Consider the following 18,326-nt stretch of genomic DNA (forward strand, 5'->3'; position numbering starts at 1 on the left):
GAGTGGTGGCAGTTGTATATGTGAAGGCGTTTTCCAGATATCGACCAAAATGTGGACCAGGGTGACCTAGAACTTCATCTGTTGGATACCGCTAATTTATTTATATATGTAATACCTGTCAAGATTTTAAGGGTTTTTTATTTCGCCCTGCAGAACTTTTTCATTTTCTTCTACTTAATATGGTAGGTGCCGCAACCATTTTATAAAGTTTTTTCTAAAGTTATATTTCGCGTCAATAAACCAATCCAATTACCTCACCATGTTTCATCCCTTTTTTTCCTATTTGGTAGAAAATTATGGCATTTTTTTCATTTTTCGTAATTTTCGATATCGAAAAAGTGGGCGTGGTCATTGTCGGATTTCGTGATTTTTCATACCAAGATAAAGTGAGTTCAAGTAAGTACGTGAACTAAGTTCATTAAAGATATGTCGATTTTTGCTCAAGTTATCGTGTTAACGGCCATGCGGAAGGACAGACGAACGACTGTGTATAAAAACTGGGCGTGGCATCAACCGATTTCGCCCGTTTTCACAGAAAACAGTTAACATCATAAAATCTATGCCCCTAGCAAATTTCAAAAGGATTGGTTAATTTTTGTTCGACTTATGGCGTTAAAAGTATCCTAGACAAATTAAATGAAAAAGGGCGGAGCCACGCCCATTTTGAAATTTTCTTTTATTTTTGTATTTTGTTGCACCATATCATTACTGGAGTTGAATGTTGACATAATTTACTTATATACTGTAAAGATATTAAATTTTTTGTTAAAATTTTACATTAAAAAAACTTTTTTTTTAAAAGTGGGCGTGGTCCTTCTCCGATTTTGCTAATTTTTATTAGGCGTACATATAGTAATAGGAGTAACGTCCCTGCCAAATTTCATCATGGTATCTCCAACGACTGACAAATTACAGCTTGCAAAAATTTTAAATTACCTTCTTTTAAAAGTGGGCGGTGCCACGCCCATTGTCCAAAATTTTACTAATTTTCTATTCTGCGTCATAAGTTCAACTCATTTACCAAGTTTCGTCGCTTTATCTGTATTTGGTAATGAATTATCGCACTTTTTCGGTTTTTCGAAATTTTCGATATCGAAAAAGTGGGCGTGGTTATAGTCCGATATCGTTCGTTTTAAATAGCGATCTGAGATGAGTGCTCACGAACCTACATACCAAATTTCATCAAGATATCTCAAAATTTACTCAAGTTATCGTGTTAACGGACGGACGGACGGACGGACGGACATGGCTCAATCAACTTTTTTTTCGATCCTGATTATTTTGATATATGGAAGTCTATATCTATCTCGATTCCTTTATATATGTACAACCAACCGTTATCCAATCAAACTTAATATACTCTGTGAGCTCTGCTCTGCAATTCCTATAATATTAATTTTATAAGGAAAAATAACATTAACAAAATTCTTCTTAGGCAAAATGGCATAAAAATTAATTTTTAAAATAAATAAAATTTTAAAATTTTTAAATGGAAAAAATTGCTAAAAATTTTTAAATTAAACAAATTTAGCCATTAAAAACAAATTTTTTTTTATACTATAATAGCGTTAACTAAATAAACAAGTAAAATGGAATACATAGGATAAAGAATGAAATCAAAAATTGTATTAAAAATTAAATTTAGTTCCTTTCTCACAAAAGTAGAAAGATAATTATAGAAAATTCTCAACATGGCTTGGTGGACAAAGATTGCGCAAGGCATAATGATAGCCACAGTTGGCTACGAAGTAGAAAAGGAAAATTTAGAAACAGAGAACAGGATAGTTAAATATGAACCACCAACAGAAATAGATACAAAAAACTCGCCAAACGTTCCAGATGTTTGGTTAGCAGTTACAATTTCCGCATTCATGCTATTGATCGTCGCAATAGCTATGACGCTCAAAATTTATATGAAATTTAAATATAGGCAACAAAAACCCCTTCAAACTCGTATCTAAGGAACTCTATTGTTAGTACCAAACCCAAATCTGAGGAAGAGCTATAAACACTTCAAGTAAATTTCAAAATGTAGCAATCGACAGCAAGGCAGCTTCGAAAGCCCTGCCTAAATTTAATAGCAAATAAAAAATTTTAATTCTTCCGTTGAATGCTCCTGACAAAGATGGTCATGAAGCAATAGAAAATTCTAGGACAGTTGAAATAGGCAAAAACTAAGAACGAAAAAAAATATATATATATATACAAAAATTTTACAACCAGCCAATATTAACAACAAAAATGAAGAAAAAGTCACAAAGAGAACATATAAAAATATATGTAAAGCGCTATATAAATTTGCAGCAATAAGACATGTCGCGCTCCTAAAATGGTAGCGTAAGAAATACAAGAAACCTGATTGTAGATGATAAAATTGACTTGGGACAATTACTTATCAGACTGTACACACATTGTACAAATGCCGCCAATCCAGGACTTGAAATTCATAAGGAAAACACAGTTGTCCTGAGGGACAAATTGGTGAAAAATAATTGAATATTTACTCGAGTAGGCAAATTTAAAATAATAATTGATATCCACGGCGACCACCGTGGTGTGATGGTAGCGTGCTCCGCCTACCACACCGAATGCCCTGGGTTCACACCCCGGGCAAAGGAACATCACAATTTTAGAAATAAGGGTTTTCAATTGGAAGACAATTTTTCTAAGCTGGATCGCCCTCAGCAGTGTTTGGCAAGCGCTCCGGGTGTATTTCTGCCATGAAAAACTCTCTGTGGAAACTCATCTGCCTTGCAGATGCCGTTCGGAGTCGGCATAAAACATGTAGGTCCCATCCGGCCAATTTGTAGGGAAAATCAAGAGGAGCACGATGCAAATTGATATCCAAGTTCTCTAAGATCAAATAATTGCATTAACCAAAGAGGTTGTGCTTGTGACAATCGCGGTATAAAAATAAAAATAATTCTTCATAAAAGTCATGACGATTCTGTCTTGGTGGCCGCCACAGAAATCGCATGACAAATAAGATCAAATAGATTGCCAGAAAAAAAAGGAAATTAAATTAAAAGATAGAATAATTTTTGCGCCCACTGTACCTTTCTTCCACTAACCAGCTAAACTACTACCGCAAATATAAATTACCTCGCTCTTCCATCAACTACAGCTACTAAATTTTCCGAATAATTAGCTATAAAATTTTTTATTGGTTCTAAGTTTAATGTAACCCTAATAAAATGATATAACAATGAAAAGCTGTTATTTAATAGAAATAATTAAAGAAATATATATAAGTATGAGGTGTTTCAGTTATAAAACCTCGCTTTTAGAGAGATCATAATTTTAGGAAAAATATTTTTTTACTTTAACTCCGGTAAAATAGAATTGGAAATAGTAATAGGAAAATATTTTACTTCAACCCCCAGTAGAAAAGGAAATAGTAATAGGAAATATCGTTTACGCTAAATAGAGTTGAATAGTAGTAAAAAATATTCTTACTTCAAATTTCGCAATAGACTAGAAAATGGTAATAGGAAAATACCAATACAAAAAAAAAATCTACTATTAACTCTCAGAATTTAACAAAAACCAGTTTCAACCATAGTATTTACTCATCAATAAAACGTAAACACATAAAGAAAGAAAAATGCATAAATGTGAACCCATGCGGGCATCAAGTGACTATTACTTCATAATAAATTTGCGAACATAACAGATTTTAGGTAGGTCGACACACTTAAAACTCTGATATATAAAACCAAATGTCAATAACACTTGAAGCAAAACATTATTCATAAACACAAGCACATAACCATACAAATGTACATATTATATATTATACTTCAAAAAAAAAAAAAAATTTTTTTTGTACAAACAAAAGAACAATAGAAAAAAAAATTTGTCAACACAAAAAATCACACATGGCAAGCAAATGTAAACGGATATAAAAATAAGTAAACAACGCTTCACGCTCACTATCAAATTACCGCAAGAAAGTAAATTACAATAGCAAAATAAAAAGCAATTAAAATTTAGTAAACTCTACATGGTCATTAAATCACCTTAAGAATCACATACAATTGTTCTCAAGTGTGTGCGATTCCTTCTTAAAGGTGGATGATGTGGTATTACCGCATTACAAGATATTTGTACTTATGTACACGCCAGAATATGTCTAACTTGAAATACATAAACAAATAAATTTCACTTTCGAACACACACCAATTACTCAGTCCATTTACAGTTGTTTAACCCGTAAACATAACTGAATGACAACGTCAGTTTGCCGGTGCGACTGACAAAACATTGTTACATATTTAGGTAATAAGAATATTGTACTGAATATGTATATAGAAATAGAATGTAGTTATTTTTAGTGTGTAAGTATTGTACAAATATATTGTAATAGTATTGTAAGTAGAATTCCTATAAAAGGGAAAGCATTTTGTTAAAAAAGAAGAATTATAAATCTGATGTATGCGCTGAACATTAGCGCCAACAAAAATCGTTTTGTTTTAAATCTAAAATCATGAACTTTACATGGCGATCCTGCCATCGTTTTAAATCTGGTAAATATTTTACATGGCGATCCTGCCAGCTTGGTCAAGAATTAGCAAAACTGATGAAGACCTTGCTGGAGAAAAATCCTGGATATACCCTAAGCAGGATTCGCCTTCGTATATTACACAGTCCTATATATGGATAAGTAAAAACATGTATTGCCAAAACGTGAATATATAGTTATAAATATATAAATATGAATGAAAGAGGAAATAGATATTGCTATTTTTTACACGGTCATGATGTTTATCATAGCACTGGGATTTTGTGTTTGGAGATTTTGATTTTGGGGATTTTGAATTTGGCGATTATGTGTTTGGGTATTTTTTTTTCTTTTGGGATTTTGTGTTTGGGGATTTTTTTTGGGAGGATTTCGTGGCACTCCCGTCTGCAAACTTTGGTCTACATTTTAAAAAATATCTCCAGGGTCCTTGTAAAATATTAATTATGTAGATGCGCTGAGGATTATACGATTTTCACCCATGAGTTACGCAATGACATCCATTTAGACTGCTTATGATTTCGAGGGCGGCATCCTTGGCCGAAGAGTCACACCCTGACGTTTCAAGGTGTGTCTCTGGTGTAGCTAGGCAGCATAGTGCGACAAAAACATCCGTTAGAAAGTCCTCGGAGCTACACCTAGAGCATCAAGGAAATGACGTCGACGAAGGTGCATGTGAGCTCGAAGTCGCAGGAGGCGTGGTAGCGACTGGTGGTCGCGATTGCTACTGTTCGCACACATCGGGAATTGTAGCTCTTAACCATCGGGAATTGTAGCTCGAAAAAACTGGATGCACCCTGTGCCACAAGAGTCATGAGTATTAATAGACCATTAATAGCAACCGTAAGTCGCCTGTGTGCATGACCGCCAAGGAGCCACAAATGATTTAAAGAAATTGTTTTCCCGACGATTATTAGGAGTTAACCCAAGGTGAAACTACGCTTCGCACGAGATATACAGACAAAAGTGTGACCATTTTATGTATCTCTATTTCTTTTCTGCAGACGCAGCAGTACCAATTCCAAAGACCGGGGTTAGGTTCGAAGCCTCTCTGTAGCTACTCCTGAAAATTTTTCAACGATCTGCGAGATTTTGAGACAAAAACTCAGTATCTTTCCGAAATGGCCAAAATGTTAATTTCCTTAAATACATACAAACAAAACCTTTCCTAAATATTATTTTTTTAAATAGAAAAATCAAAATTTTAAAGTAAGAACACCGGCGTACGCCGGCGCGCCGCCCACGCCGCCGCCGCCGGTAAAGTGATCGGCGTAAGTCTTTATTTTGAACATCCACGTCAATGGCACTACCGTACCGACTGTCTTATACCCCAAAGTCTTGGGTGTGACGTTTGATCAGGATCTACATTTTGGTGAGCATGTAGCCGCAATTGAACCGAAAATCCAGAGCCGCAATAAAATCCTCAAATCTCTTGCTGGCAGTACTTGGGGTAAAGATAAAGAAACGCTCATTACCACTTACAAAGCCGTTGGCCAGCGTTCCCGATATGGTCGCCCAGCCTAAAGACTACTCATTGAAAGAAGCTACAGGCCTGCCAAAATACTGCCCTCAGAACCGCCACGGGTTGTCTTCTTATGTCCCCAGAACATCATCTACATAATTAGCCGAGAATACTCCCCATTAGGGAGAGAAATGAAATGCTAACCAAACAGTTCCTGTGGAATACCCAAAAACCTGAGCATCCCAACAGACATATAATTGATGAGCCATCTCCGTAAGCATTATGAGGAAATACGGCACCTGAGAACACAGCCGTATGAAACCAAAAAACACAAGCAGGTCCTCAGTGAACTCCACAAACAGGCGTCGGACCTCTATGCCAGGAATTGTCTGATGAATCCTGTACTCAAAGAACAATACCCAGAACTTGCAGAAGAGTAACGCACACTCCCTTTGGAAACGCGAGTCACTCTAGCCCAACTTCGATCTGGATACTGTAAAAGGCTAAACTCTTACCTATACAGAATCAACCCCGACATACAAAACTTATGTCCTGCTTGTAACGTGTCCCCACATGACACCAGCTATCTCTTCAGCTGTATTGTGGAACCAACGCCTCTGACACCCCTCTCATTATGGTCCACCCCTGTTGAAACAGCAAGTTTCTTTGGACTCCCGTTAGAGGATATTGATGACAATTTGTGGTGGATCGCACCTATTGGATGGGGCGAAGTACTGCTACAACAGCAACAACCACAGGGAATATCCCATCTGGAGAAAAGTTTTTATTGCTCATTAAATTTTGGTATTTGTTGCCAATCCTGCTACCTTTCGCTCCGTGTTAGGATTGTAGACGTGATTACATAACTCTACCGCATCATCTCCTGATGAGAAGTGTGTGTTAAGTAGTACTTCAAGGTACTCTTCACTATTGCGTGACCAGGACTGCATCTCCCTTAGATAGGTCATTCCTCAGTCTCGCCGTTTCGGTGGAGCATTCTAAGTCGGCACAGAATTTCTTCCACGAAACCTGCTTTGACCTGTTGATTTCACGTTTATAGATCCCCAACAGATCTCTGTATTCGTCCCAGCACTTATCGCTTTCCGCAACTTTTGCCAGCTTAAAAATCTATTTCGCCTGCCCTCTAAGAAGCCTCAGCTCCTTACTTCAACATAATGGCTTTGCTTTTCCCTTGAATTTTCTCAGATGACAAACTTTGTTGCCCGCAGTTGTCAGCACCTTTGATAAGAAGTTTTTGCACTCCTCCAACTCATCTGCGGTGGTAACATCTTTAGCCTGCCCCAGTCTTCCTGACACACATTTCTGAAATTGGTACCAGTTCATTGTTCCTCAAGGTTTTCCCCATCTCTACCCTCTTTAGGGGATTCTGAAGCTGATATATGCATGGTCTGAGAAAGATGGCCTGTCAAGGACCCTCAATTCATATCCCGATATATCCTGCTCAGAACTCAAAGTGATATCCAGCACATTGCTTGACGTTGGCCCAACATATGTAAGCACGCTACCGCTGTTGGCCCCCTGTATACTACTCTGTTATAACAGAAAAGGGCCTCACCTCTATCATTAATATCGTCCCCTCCCAATACGCTGTGATGCGCATGCGCATCGGCTCCTATGACAAGGCGTCCTCTCACGCTTCTTGATCCACCATGTGGCAGGATGCCAAGATAACGGACGGTTCTTTCTTCCCCTCTATTCCGACCAACGCTAGGTCTTTCGTGCAATAGGTGTTCCTTACCATAACTGCAGCTCTAGCCCTGCCTTCCATCTTTGCGTAATAAACGCTGAATCCGCGAGCGCTGAGTCCAGAAACCTTTCCTCCAGGTGAGAGTATCAGCGACACATCAAATGAACCCTCCTCAGGAGTCAGGAGGACCTCGCCTCGATGGCACTTTACTGTGTTGGAAGTTTATCTGTAAGACTCGCAATGCCCTTGAGCGGTTTGTCTCCAAATTGTCCGCCACTGCGCTCACGCAATGGATTTTTCCCGCTGTTTTCAGAGTCTGGAAGTCCGTTTCAACCACCCCTGCTCGTAGCGTATTTGTTGTACTCACAGCATCATTGAGCTGTTTTTCCACTTCCAACAGCTCCGCCTCAACGCCTATACCCTTGTCTTTTTCTGCTACTTCCAGGTCCTTTCCTACCTCTCCTGCTTTTAGCATATTGTGTTTTTCTTAAGGTCCTCATCATCATTGATTGGCTTGTGCATCTCCGCCACTGCGCCTTTGTCCCCGTTATTTGCCGCTACTTGCAGGTTCTCGAGGTCCCTTTCCACCTAGCTTGCTTTTAGTGTATTGGGGTTATTGTCCATAGGACTCCTTTTTTAAAGGCACAAAAAAATACTACCTGCGCTCAAGGACATTTTTCCAAGCTGTGAGTGCAACATATCCTTCGATTCCTTATTAATTTGGAGGATGTAGTACGGGTAGGGATGCATGAAGTAACTTCCAATCCCGTGTTGGTATATCCGGGCTTTACCGCTGTAGCAAGTTAAGCGTATCCTCTGCCTTCACCTCTCGGGGTATTAAAACCTTGGCCTTTGGTATCGTGGAGATCAGTGCTCTATCAATCACCTTCAATCTTGCGTCTTCTTGTTTTTGAAGGTCTGGAACAACTCTCTGCGCAGCCATTCTAAAGTCGCGTTATTGGTGCAGGTCATCAATTTAACCCCATTGTGGCATCCAGCTGGTTCGAAGGCTGGTAGTGGTCTGGTTGGTTTATCATGCATCATTTTGATAATGATACTAATCAGCTCCCCTTCTACGGATCCCCACCTTTCGGTTGACATATGTCCATTGGGGACGCTGCAAATTAGTAGTGCCAGAGGCAGTGATTGCTTCGCAACTTCGTTCATATTCTTATCTGTGAAAACCGGAGTCTCAGCATTAGCTCGCTTTGGTATGATCTGCCTATTGCGGTTGATGCAATCCAGTAGTGCCACAGTCAGGAACTGCTTCACAACTTCGTTCATTTTCTTCTCGGTGAAAACCGGAGTCTCAGCATTAGCTCGCTTTGGCATGATCGAGTAAGCTGGAGTCTGATCGTTATCTACTTTAGCTTATTAACATTTGTGTCTTTGTTTCTCAAGCCATTATTGCCTTCCTGTACTTGTATTACAGCTTTGGGGCTACATGACCTTCCAGTACTTATATTTCCCTCTTCGATCCGCTTTGCAGATCTTGAGATTTGGGTCCTGTCATTCCGACTAGTTCGCCTCCTGGTTCTGGGCCTGGGGTGTTTGCCATCCCCCTTCTCCCACATAAAATCAAGCTTGTCGGGTTCGGCAGATCTCTGCCTCTTGCCTCTCAAGGCTTCTTCCTCCTCGATGCGGTTGCGAAATTGAGGATTCCTCGCAGCAAAGTTTTCGGCAGTGAACTGCCTTCGATATTCTTCCACTGCCTCACGGGCATATGCCAAGCGATCGTTGGTCATCGTTGGTCATCGTTGGTTGGGTCAACCACTGCACCCAAGCGCTGCATAATTCTTAATACCTCCCGATATTTTGGGGGGGTTTCTTACCTGCCTGATAAGGCGGCTCGGTATAGGGAAGTCTCTGTTCAAATACAGCCCAAAATGCCTCCTGACTGCAAATCATCCAATAGGCACGCCCGCATAACACACTGAATTGGGAGGTTGGCAGTTCTTCGTCACCGACATCCCCGACGGCGTAGATGCAGGCCCTAAACCGCTCAACCCCATAGTCGGGGGCTATGGAGTTCGACTAAGCCCTCACACCAACGACACTGTGCCTGCTACTTTCATATGTAAAACTTTTGTAAAAGTGCACAAGACAGATTATTTATTTTTGTTTAAAATTTTTTTATTTGTTTATAAAATTTGTCTTGAATTATCTTTAAAACATTTAACTAAATATGTATATTTAACTACTTGTGTGCATTTACGTTGCATCATTATTTTTGAATCATAGTTCAAAAATATCAGGCTCTGGGTAATCCCGAAAAATTCCTGAGTTCTATGATTTTCATTTCCGAGTCCCGAAATCCCAGAATTGCAAAAAATCTTGAGGATTCGATGCCTTATGTCTTACAAAACACCAACAGAAGCTGTTGGTTCTTCTTAAATATGAACGAAAATGGTACCAAAACCTGAAGATTTCAATACAAATAATACTGGAGACAATACTGGAACTTGTTAATGTTTTGTTTTACTCTTATTCAACAACATAACGCAATAAAACTAGACAGGTGAAGTCATTATTACATAATGAAGTCGGATTTGACAATACTCGCCCTCATAATTCTAAATGTTGCTGCTTGACTTCAGCAGCATTGATTTTTTCAGTAACGTGTAGGAAAACAACGCCTGCAGTCTGTATTTCCTTTTGTGGATGATTTATTTGCTTTTCCTGAGTAGAAATGGAGAAGTTTTAGTCAACGCAACTGAATAGCTGGATCTTCAGAGTATCCCATTGTTCACAACTAAGAATTATGGAAACAGAATTTTGACGTCAATGAGATGGTTGACGGCCTGGAACATTGTCATGAAATCGCGGAATAGTACCAGGGAGGCTTGTAATACAAAAGCTAGGGACCGGCACAACATTTATCAAGGTAAGCGAAGCGTTCATTGAGCAGAAAAAGCTGCCTGGCGTAGGAATACAAAACAGCTGAGGTTTTAAGTACTGTGTGCTTTGCACACAGTGTATATTAACTTTGATTGGATAACGGTTGGTTGTAGATATATAAAGGAATCGAGATAGATATAGACATCCATATATCAAAATCATCAGTATTGAAAAAAAATTTGATTGAGCCATGTCCGTCCGTCCGTCCGTCCGTCCGTTAGCACGATAACTTGAGTAAATATTGAGATATCTTCACCAAATTTGGTACACTAGCTTATCTGGACGCAGAATAGATTGGTATTGAAAATGAGCGAAATTGGATGATAACCACGCCCACTTTTTATATATATAAAATTTTGGAAAACACAAAAAACCTGATAATTTAGTAAATAATACACCTAGGGTCGCGGAAGAATAAAATAAGCCATATCTTTGCAAAAAACTTCAAATTAAAAAAGGGCGTGGCACCGCAACTTTTATGACTAAGCAATTTTCTATGTTTTGGGAGCCATAACTCGAAGAAAAATTAACGGATCGTAATAAAAAATTGGGTACACAAATTTGCCCTATAGCAGGGAATATTTCTAGGAAAAATGGACGAGATCGGTTTAAGACCACGCCCACTTTTATATAAAAGATTTTGAAAGGGTCGTAGACGAAAATAATAAGAAAATATCTTAACAAAAAAGAGCTTTGTGTCAATAGAATTTTACTTTATAAATTGAATTACGACATTAAATTGGAAAACACTAAAATTTTTGAAAATGGATGTGGCAGCGCCCCTTTTATGACTAAGCAATTTTCTATGTTTCGGGAGCCATAACTCGAAGAAAAATTAACATATCGTAATGAAATTGTGTACAAATATTTTCCTTATAGCAGCAAATATTTCTAGTAAAAATGCACGGGATCGGTTAAAGAATGTTCGGTTACACCCGAACTTACGTCACCTTTACTTGTTTTATGGTGAATTTATTAACTACCCTGCAAAAATCGTTGGACCATGTGGGCCATTGGAGTGCTTACCATTCTACTCCACTGTAATGCAGCGATGGACCAACTCATGTTTCTACACGAACATGTTGTAAGCCGATCATTGCTCGTTTTTAACGATTGTAATCACTACACGATGTTTATTGGACTGTGGGTACTCCATGGATTACTCTGAAGTAATGCGGAGCTGGAGTATATGGTCCGGTCCTAGGACATCGCAATGTTAATTGGACCATATTTTTTGTATGAATTATGGTTAATTTTGGAGCACTCGCTTGGTCCATAGCGAGTACTCCATACATGCATGCATGGATTACTCGCGATTTTTGCAGGGTATGCCTCGATCCATTAGTATGGCTGAACATTGAACATAGGTAATTTTATGAAAAGTGAGGACACCAAGAAATCGTGCACTTTCGTAAACCTATGAATATACGAAACCTAAACCAATTCAAAATTCATCGTTCCACGTCAAAACCTGGACTATTAAATCGATTCACGTAAAAATGTCATTAGTAAATAATGGAGATGCCATAACGAAATTTACTCATTGGGCATGTTAACATATTCAGGTAAAAGTCTAGAACAGGAGTCTACAGCTAATACGCAGTATTTGCAGTTGGCAATTTTGTGTACAAAGGGATTTTGCACGCAACTAATTTTGGTCCCACCTCATTGGTGGACCGGCCGGGGTAATTTTTTATAAGCTCGGCTGAAGGCCGCCAACGCAACCCGGGGTAATTTTTCGGTTTTTCGTCAATATCTTTTGAACGAGCGTAAATTTTTATTTCCGCCTTCAAATTATTGTTATCGAGGTCAATACGCGTCTTTTGACGTCGACCTTCTGTTCTATTAATTCAGTATGTTCGGAACATTCGTCTCCATTCAAGAATTTGGGGAATCGCTTTATATTTGGAATATTTTGTATTTACTTATTTGATATATTCGGATCTCGTGAGGTAGTATCAAATGAATGTATTATGAATATTATAAATTAACGGTTTATCCGGAACGCTTCCATGAATACTTAACGGAAAAAAGCTTTCCGAAATTTCAGAATAAAAAGGTGAATACTCCCTGTGTAGCAGGACCACACCAAAGCTTAACTCTTCTGTCAAAGTCAAGGTAGGAATATAAAGTTCATTTTCTTTTCATTAACTCCAAAATGACAAAATGCATTCAACTTATGCTCATATAGGGAGTTTTTGAACAAATTTTGAAGATAGTGCATTTTTGAATAAAATTCTAGCGTGCGGATTCTTCAAACAAGTTCTGAAAGAATGACCAAACCAACATAACTTTATCAATCCACGAAATATTTAGTAGAAAATGAATTATTTCCCCAAAAACTTTTGGCATTTACAAGTTTATTATCACTACTAATATACTATCAAAGATACTTTTCTACTACAATTTTCAAAATTTCACAAATTTCAATTCTCCGTTTTCCTTACTTCGTAAAAGCAACCCGTCCAGATTTTTCAATTTGGGAGTGTCAAAGATCTGTCATCATTGGAGAGCAAACCTATAGTAATTGAATCATGAGTGGAGACCATGATAAAAAAAATGGAGGTAGTTCCATTTAGTGTGCTGTTAGCCACTTGCCTTTTCCAGGGACAATGACAATTTTACCAAAAACAAGCTACCAAATTGAAAGATGTTACGAATTTTTCTATTTTGATGGATTTCATATTAACGAATACGACTAAATTACTTTCATAGTTATTTTAAATAAAAAAGAAAAAAAAAAAACAATGACCCCATACCTTGGAAATATTTTAATACGAAATATCAGCCTAGAAAATAAGGTTTTTAATAAGTTTTTCGAGCTCCCGAAAAATGTTTTGGTGGAAGAAACATGGATCGAAGTATGCAAAGCAAGGGAATATAGCCCGTACGTTTGCTCAGAACATTTTGACGAAACATACACGTTTGTCAATTGCTTGCTCAAAGGAGGTCCTTATCCTTACCGACACCGCAATTTCTTGATAAATTGGCTACAGATCCACATTTTTAATTTTTTTATTTATTGTATAATTCAAGCGTTGCGCTTTAGGAGGGAATTGTTACACCTTTTTTTAGGGAGAACATTACCCTGTAGCTCTGCAGGTTAGCCACTAGTTATGAGAGTGTTTTGCCCGTTGTACCGGGGGTCACCTTGGGGCAACCACGCCTATACACATTCTGTGCCCTTTTAGCATTAACATAGATATGCAGACTTTGAAGGACACTTTTTCTCACCATGCCTTGAGAAATATTCACTGTAGGGGCATGATAATAGGGCCTTGCTAGAACAACAGGATTTTTCGTGTATTTCTTTTTCTGTCTAGGGGTCAAGCTGCCATAAAGATATGAGTCATTAACCCATGTATGAGTGCATGTTTTACTGTATTCTAAAGGAAATTTCCATCCTCAAAAAGCACAATTTTGCCTTTCTGGCAAAACACCAAACGTTATGAAACTTTAAAAATCCCCAAATACGTAAAAAAATTTTGAGTGGAACTACCTTCTTTTTTGTATCATGGTGGAGACATTGAATCATAAATAAATATGGTTACTGACCCCTAAATAATTTTGTTTGTTTGGCAAATGGATGTACGTTGTACTACCCTGAAAAATTGTTGGATCATGTGGTCCACTTATGTCATACTGGAGCACTTACCATTCTACTCCACTGTAATGCAGCAATGGACCAACTCATGTTTCTACACAAACATACTGCAAGCCGATCATTGATCGTTTTTAACGATTGTAATCACTACACGATGTATATTGGACTGTGGGTACTCCATGGATTACTCTGATATAATGATGAGCTGGAGTATATGGTCCAGTCCTAGGACATCGCAATGTTAATTGGACCATATTTTTTGTATGAATTGTGGTTCATTTTGGAGCACGCGCTTGGTCCATAGCGAGTGCTCCATACATGCATGCATGGAGTACTCGCGATTTTTGCAGGGTAATGTCAAGGAATGCCTTTAGGTATATGAGTATATGTATTTACTAGGTACATATATTTATATTATTACCAATTCGTGGCGCATATCCATAACCATTGCTGGATTCAGTATTCTGTTCAATTTGCGCTCCCCATGTAATACTGATTCATCGTAATGAGAAATGTAGTTCTTCTCCACAAAATGTTTAACCACATCAGATTTTACCATAAATGAACTTCTGCTAACATTTCGTTTCCGAATTCGATCCCACCGTGTTAGCTTCTGGGAGGAACATTTCTCTTTACGCGTTTGTTTCATTGTGAATATAATATATGTTTTATTAAACTTTTGTCGAACTTTAATACCACGGAAAATATGCTGAAAAATCTTTTTATTTTGAAGCTTTACCAAACAAGTTTGTTGGTTGCCAGGTGACAACCGAACGGTAACTTAATAGTTACCGATAAATGATGTAATAAAGCCAGGTGTTCTATGTAGTGACAGCTCATTTTGAAAACTCCCATACTAAACGAAGGTTGAGAGAAAGGGGAAGAAAAGAAGATGTCCTTTTGTAAAACAGTACTAAATTTAATACTTTTTTGTATCAAAGTACTAAGTGAATTTTTTTACATTTTTCATGAAGATATACATTTTTCATAAAGATATACCTTATATTAATACAAGTTTACGACAATGTCTCCGAATATACTACAAGTTGCTATACCTTTCCCGAATTCGAGAACATTAGGTACAAGAAGCCTTTGAAGAAAGGATATTTATATATATTTAAGTGGCCGCCTTGAATATTTTATGCAAACACCGAACTGCATCTGCTAGGGCTGATGAGTTCTCTCTCAGATACTTTTCATAGCAGAACCAGAACCGCTGAATTTGTGTTCCGAAAGGCAAATGAATTACAAGAAGAATAAACAGCGCACTCTATGGGGCAACTTAATGAAGACCACACTCCTGCCGTAATGCTGTCGGTTAATTTAAATAGTAGAGCTAGCTTTTTATACAATGAGCAGCTACTTTACCGAAATAACTTTCGCTATCTCGGATGTTTTTAAAGAGCAGCGGGAGCTCCTTTTTAAGAGGACGTACGATTTTAGATGCAGTGAGGGAAGAAGGTTCCATACCGAGGCGCTGACGATTAAAATACCAGTGGGGTGCTATAGTTTGCCATGCGTCTGATAGGAGGTAGGGCTGATAATTTTACCTGAGTAATGAGGTACCCGGGTACTCAGGTGTCAGGGATCCAACTGCCCGGGTATTACTGGAGTACCCAAAAACTCAGACACAAATTTCGACAAATTGTTTGGGCCTTTGTTAATAAAGATACCGGTATGTATTTGTATATCAATCCGAGCATGAGTTATTACAGAGTACAAGACAGTTGAGATAATACCCGGCTATTCAATTACCCGGTAACCAGGGCATTACCATCAGGCTCCAATACGATTATAGCAGTTTGCCATGTCGGGCGGAGCATCGAATCGTGTGACTGCTACATCATATGGGGAACGTCTCACTGCCCTAAAGCAATAGCCTGCGGGTAAACTGACCATCAGTATGAAGATGTGTTTAAGGCTAAAACAAGGCAAGGTTACTCAGTCATAAAATATTTGAAGGTTTTCTGATGGACCGCATTACAATGTGTAATCTAACACTATTGCTCCCAGACCGAGGTAGATAAGCTTAAATTTGGTAGTTCGTTATAACATTAATCTACCCACTACCGACGAAGCATATTGCATTGTACAAGCGCTTGCAATGCATACAAGCGCTCCTCTGTCACTATATAACACCACTTTTACTTGTATATAACACCACACTTGCCGACTTTAACGCGAGGGTTATCAAATGTGTACCTGAGCCAATAAAAATATAGCCTCTAGGACGATATCCCACCCAATAAATTGGCAATTCAAGTTCGCAATATCTGAAATATTGGCAAGGCTGAAAAAGGAGTACTTTGGGAAGACGCCTTAGAACAGCGAAAACAGGAAAAAAAACACCTGCAAAACAAAAGCAAATGGCCAAAATTAGGATAATTATTTAAATATGTATATTTAGGGGGTGGCAGAATAAATTTACCTTACCTCTTTTGGGATGTGGCTGAGTGACTGTGGGTACCGCTGGGTTGGTGATGCAGCGATGGCTGGACACGGCTGTATTGACGATGTGGTGGTGGTGGTATGGCGCTTTGCTGATGGCGATTAAGCGGCGGTGGCAATAGACCGGTACCTGGTTATCGGTTTGTGAAGTTATGGCGTTGGGTTGAGTGTGTCCTGCAGTGTTTAGTTGCTGAAACTTTGCAAATGCACAATTTTAACTATGAAATAACTTTTGGTATGGAACGAAATTCTGTTTTCACAATTTTAACTCGTTGGTGTGTCCAATTCAATACAACTTTACTCGGAAAAATGAAAACTTGTATTTAGTTATTTACTTTAGTTAATATTTCAATAAATTGTATTTTTCTTGTTGTTTAAGCCGCCTACATCCCTAATTAGACGGCGGCGCGCACCATCCTTACGCGCAGCCGTGCGCGGCGAATTAGAAGGTGCCAACACCCACGAAGAGCCATCGCCTTCAACAGAACGGCAACCGACCGCTAGTCTTGCACTATCAACCGGCAACCGCGGACGCGATGCTTTTTTGTATACATTTTTATACATATATAGAGTTATTGGTATTTGAAGTTACCAATCTGTAGAAAGTTTGCATTCATTTCAATAATAAAATTAAAGAGAATTATAACGTTTTCGGAAAAAACAAAAAGATATAAACCTCTTTTTATTTGTGCGTTTGAATAAAGCGAAGAGAGACCAAAGTTGTTCACTTATTTCAATTAAGTTATAAAAAGGGTTTAACAAGCTCGTGTGTCCGGGATAATCAAAAATTTCGAATAAGTAATAAAAGATAAAGAGAAATGTGAAAACAACTATATATACACATATATATGTATATGTACATACGTACATTTTTTTTTTTTTTGAGATATAAATGACACTGCATTCGCAAGCGTCGTATGGCCAAGGTGCTTAAAAGAGCCCTTATGCTGCCAGGTTGTCAAGATTTATTCAATATGTATTCTTGGTATTTTAAGTGGCACCACGCCAGACCCGATTTCCATTTATTCAATTCTATATAAACGTGTATAGTTCTCCATATGTGGCTGACGCCATGTTCACTCACTATCCCGTTATGTTTCGAGAATTTTCTTTGTATGTAAATCGAGTTGGTATTATGTGGCCCACGCCAGGTTATCAATTCTAATTTTTCAATATGCTTTCATTTATACTTTCACTGATTCCTGTTGGGATTGCACAACCACTATCTGACACCAGATCAGAGAAGCACTGCATCTCCCAACTCCGCCGAAAAGCCATAAGGAAGCACAAAGCCAACCTTGAGGCGTATCAAAATTTTCGACTCAACTAAAAAAGCCCGACAAATTACAGTTGAGCCGAGGATGACCCGCACGACCACTCTGACTGAACGACTAGAACGGAATGTACCCTACAAGAACACTGACTATCATCTGATTGTCAGCAATGTCAACCTAACGATCAGCGCCTCATACAAACTTTCTATCACAAACTTAAGGGGACTTGCGCAAATGTGATGCAAACAACTGTGTACGTGTGAGTTTTTGTCTCCTTCTTATACACTAACATGGCCTACTGATTAAGTATATAGCCGTACTGCTCACTTTCATTCCTTTTCCTGGATCAGTGCTGACACTCTAACTATCAAAAATTGTCATAAATGATAGTTTACTGTAGATATCAGGTTTGA

At 38.3% G+C, this 18,326-nt stretch overlaps 1 protein-coding gene across 2 annotated transcripts in view; it reads right to left on the reverse strand.

The window, feature by feature from the left end:
* LOC137240373 (golgin subfamily A member 6-like protein 1) overlaps positions 1-14,946 on the reverse strand; it is a 304,742-nt gene extending 289,796 nt beyond the window's left edge. For both annotated transcript variants that reach the window (XM_067766525.1, XM_067766526.1), the window contains exon 1: positions 14,613-14,946. In XM_067766525.1, coding sequence (XP_067622626.1) covers positions 14,613-14,840 — 228 coding nt within the window. In that variant the 5' untranslated portion in view covers positions 14,841-14,946. The remainder of the gene's footprint in view (positions 1-14,612) is intronic.
* Between the last annotated feature and the right edge of the window lie 3,380 nt (positions 14,947-18,326).

This window comes from Eurosta solidaginis, chromosome 2 (assembly GCF_040869045.1).
Source record: "Eurosta solidaginis isolate ZX-2024a chromosome 2, ASM4086904v1, whole genome shotgun sequence".
NCBI classification, from domain to species: domain Eukaryota; kingdom Metazoa; phylum Arthropoda; class Insecta; order Diptera; family Tephritidae; genus Eurosta; species Eurosta solidaginis.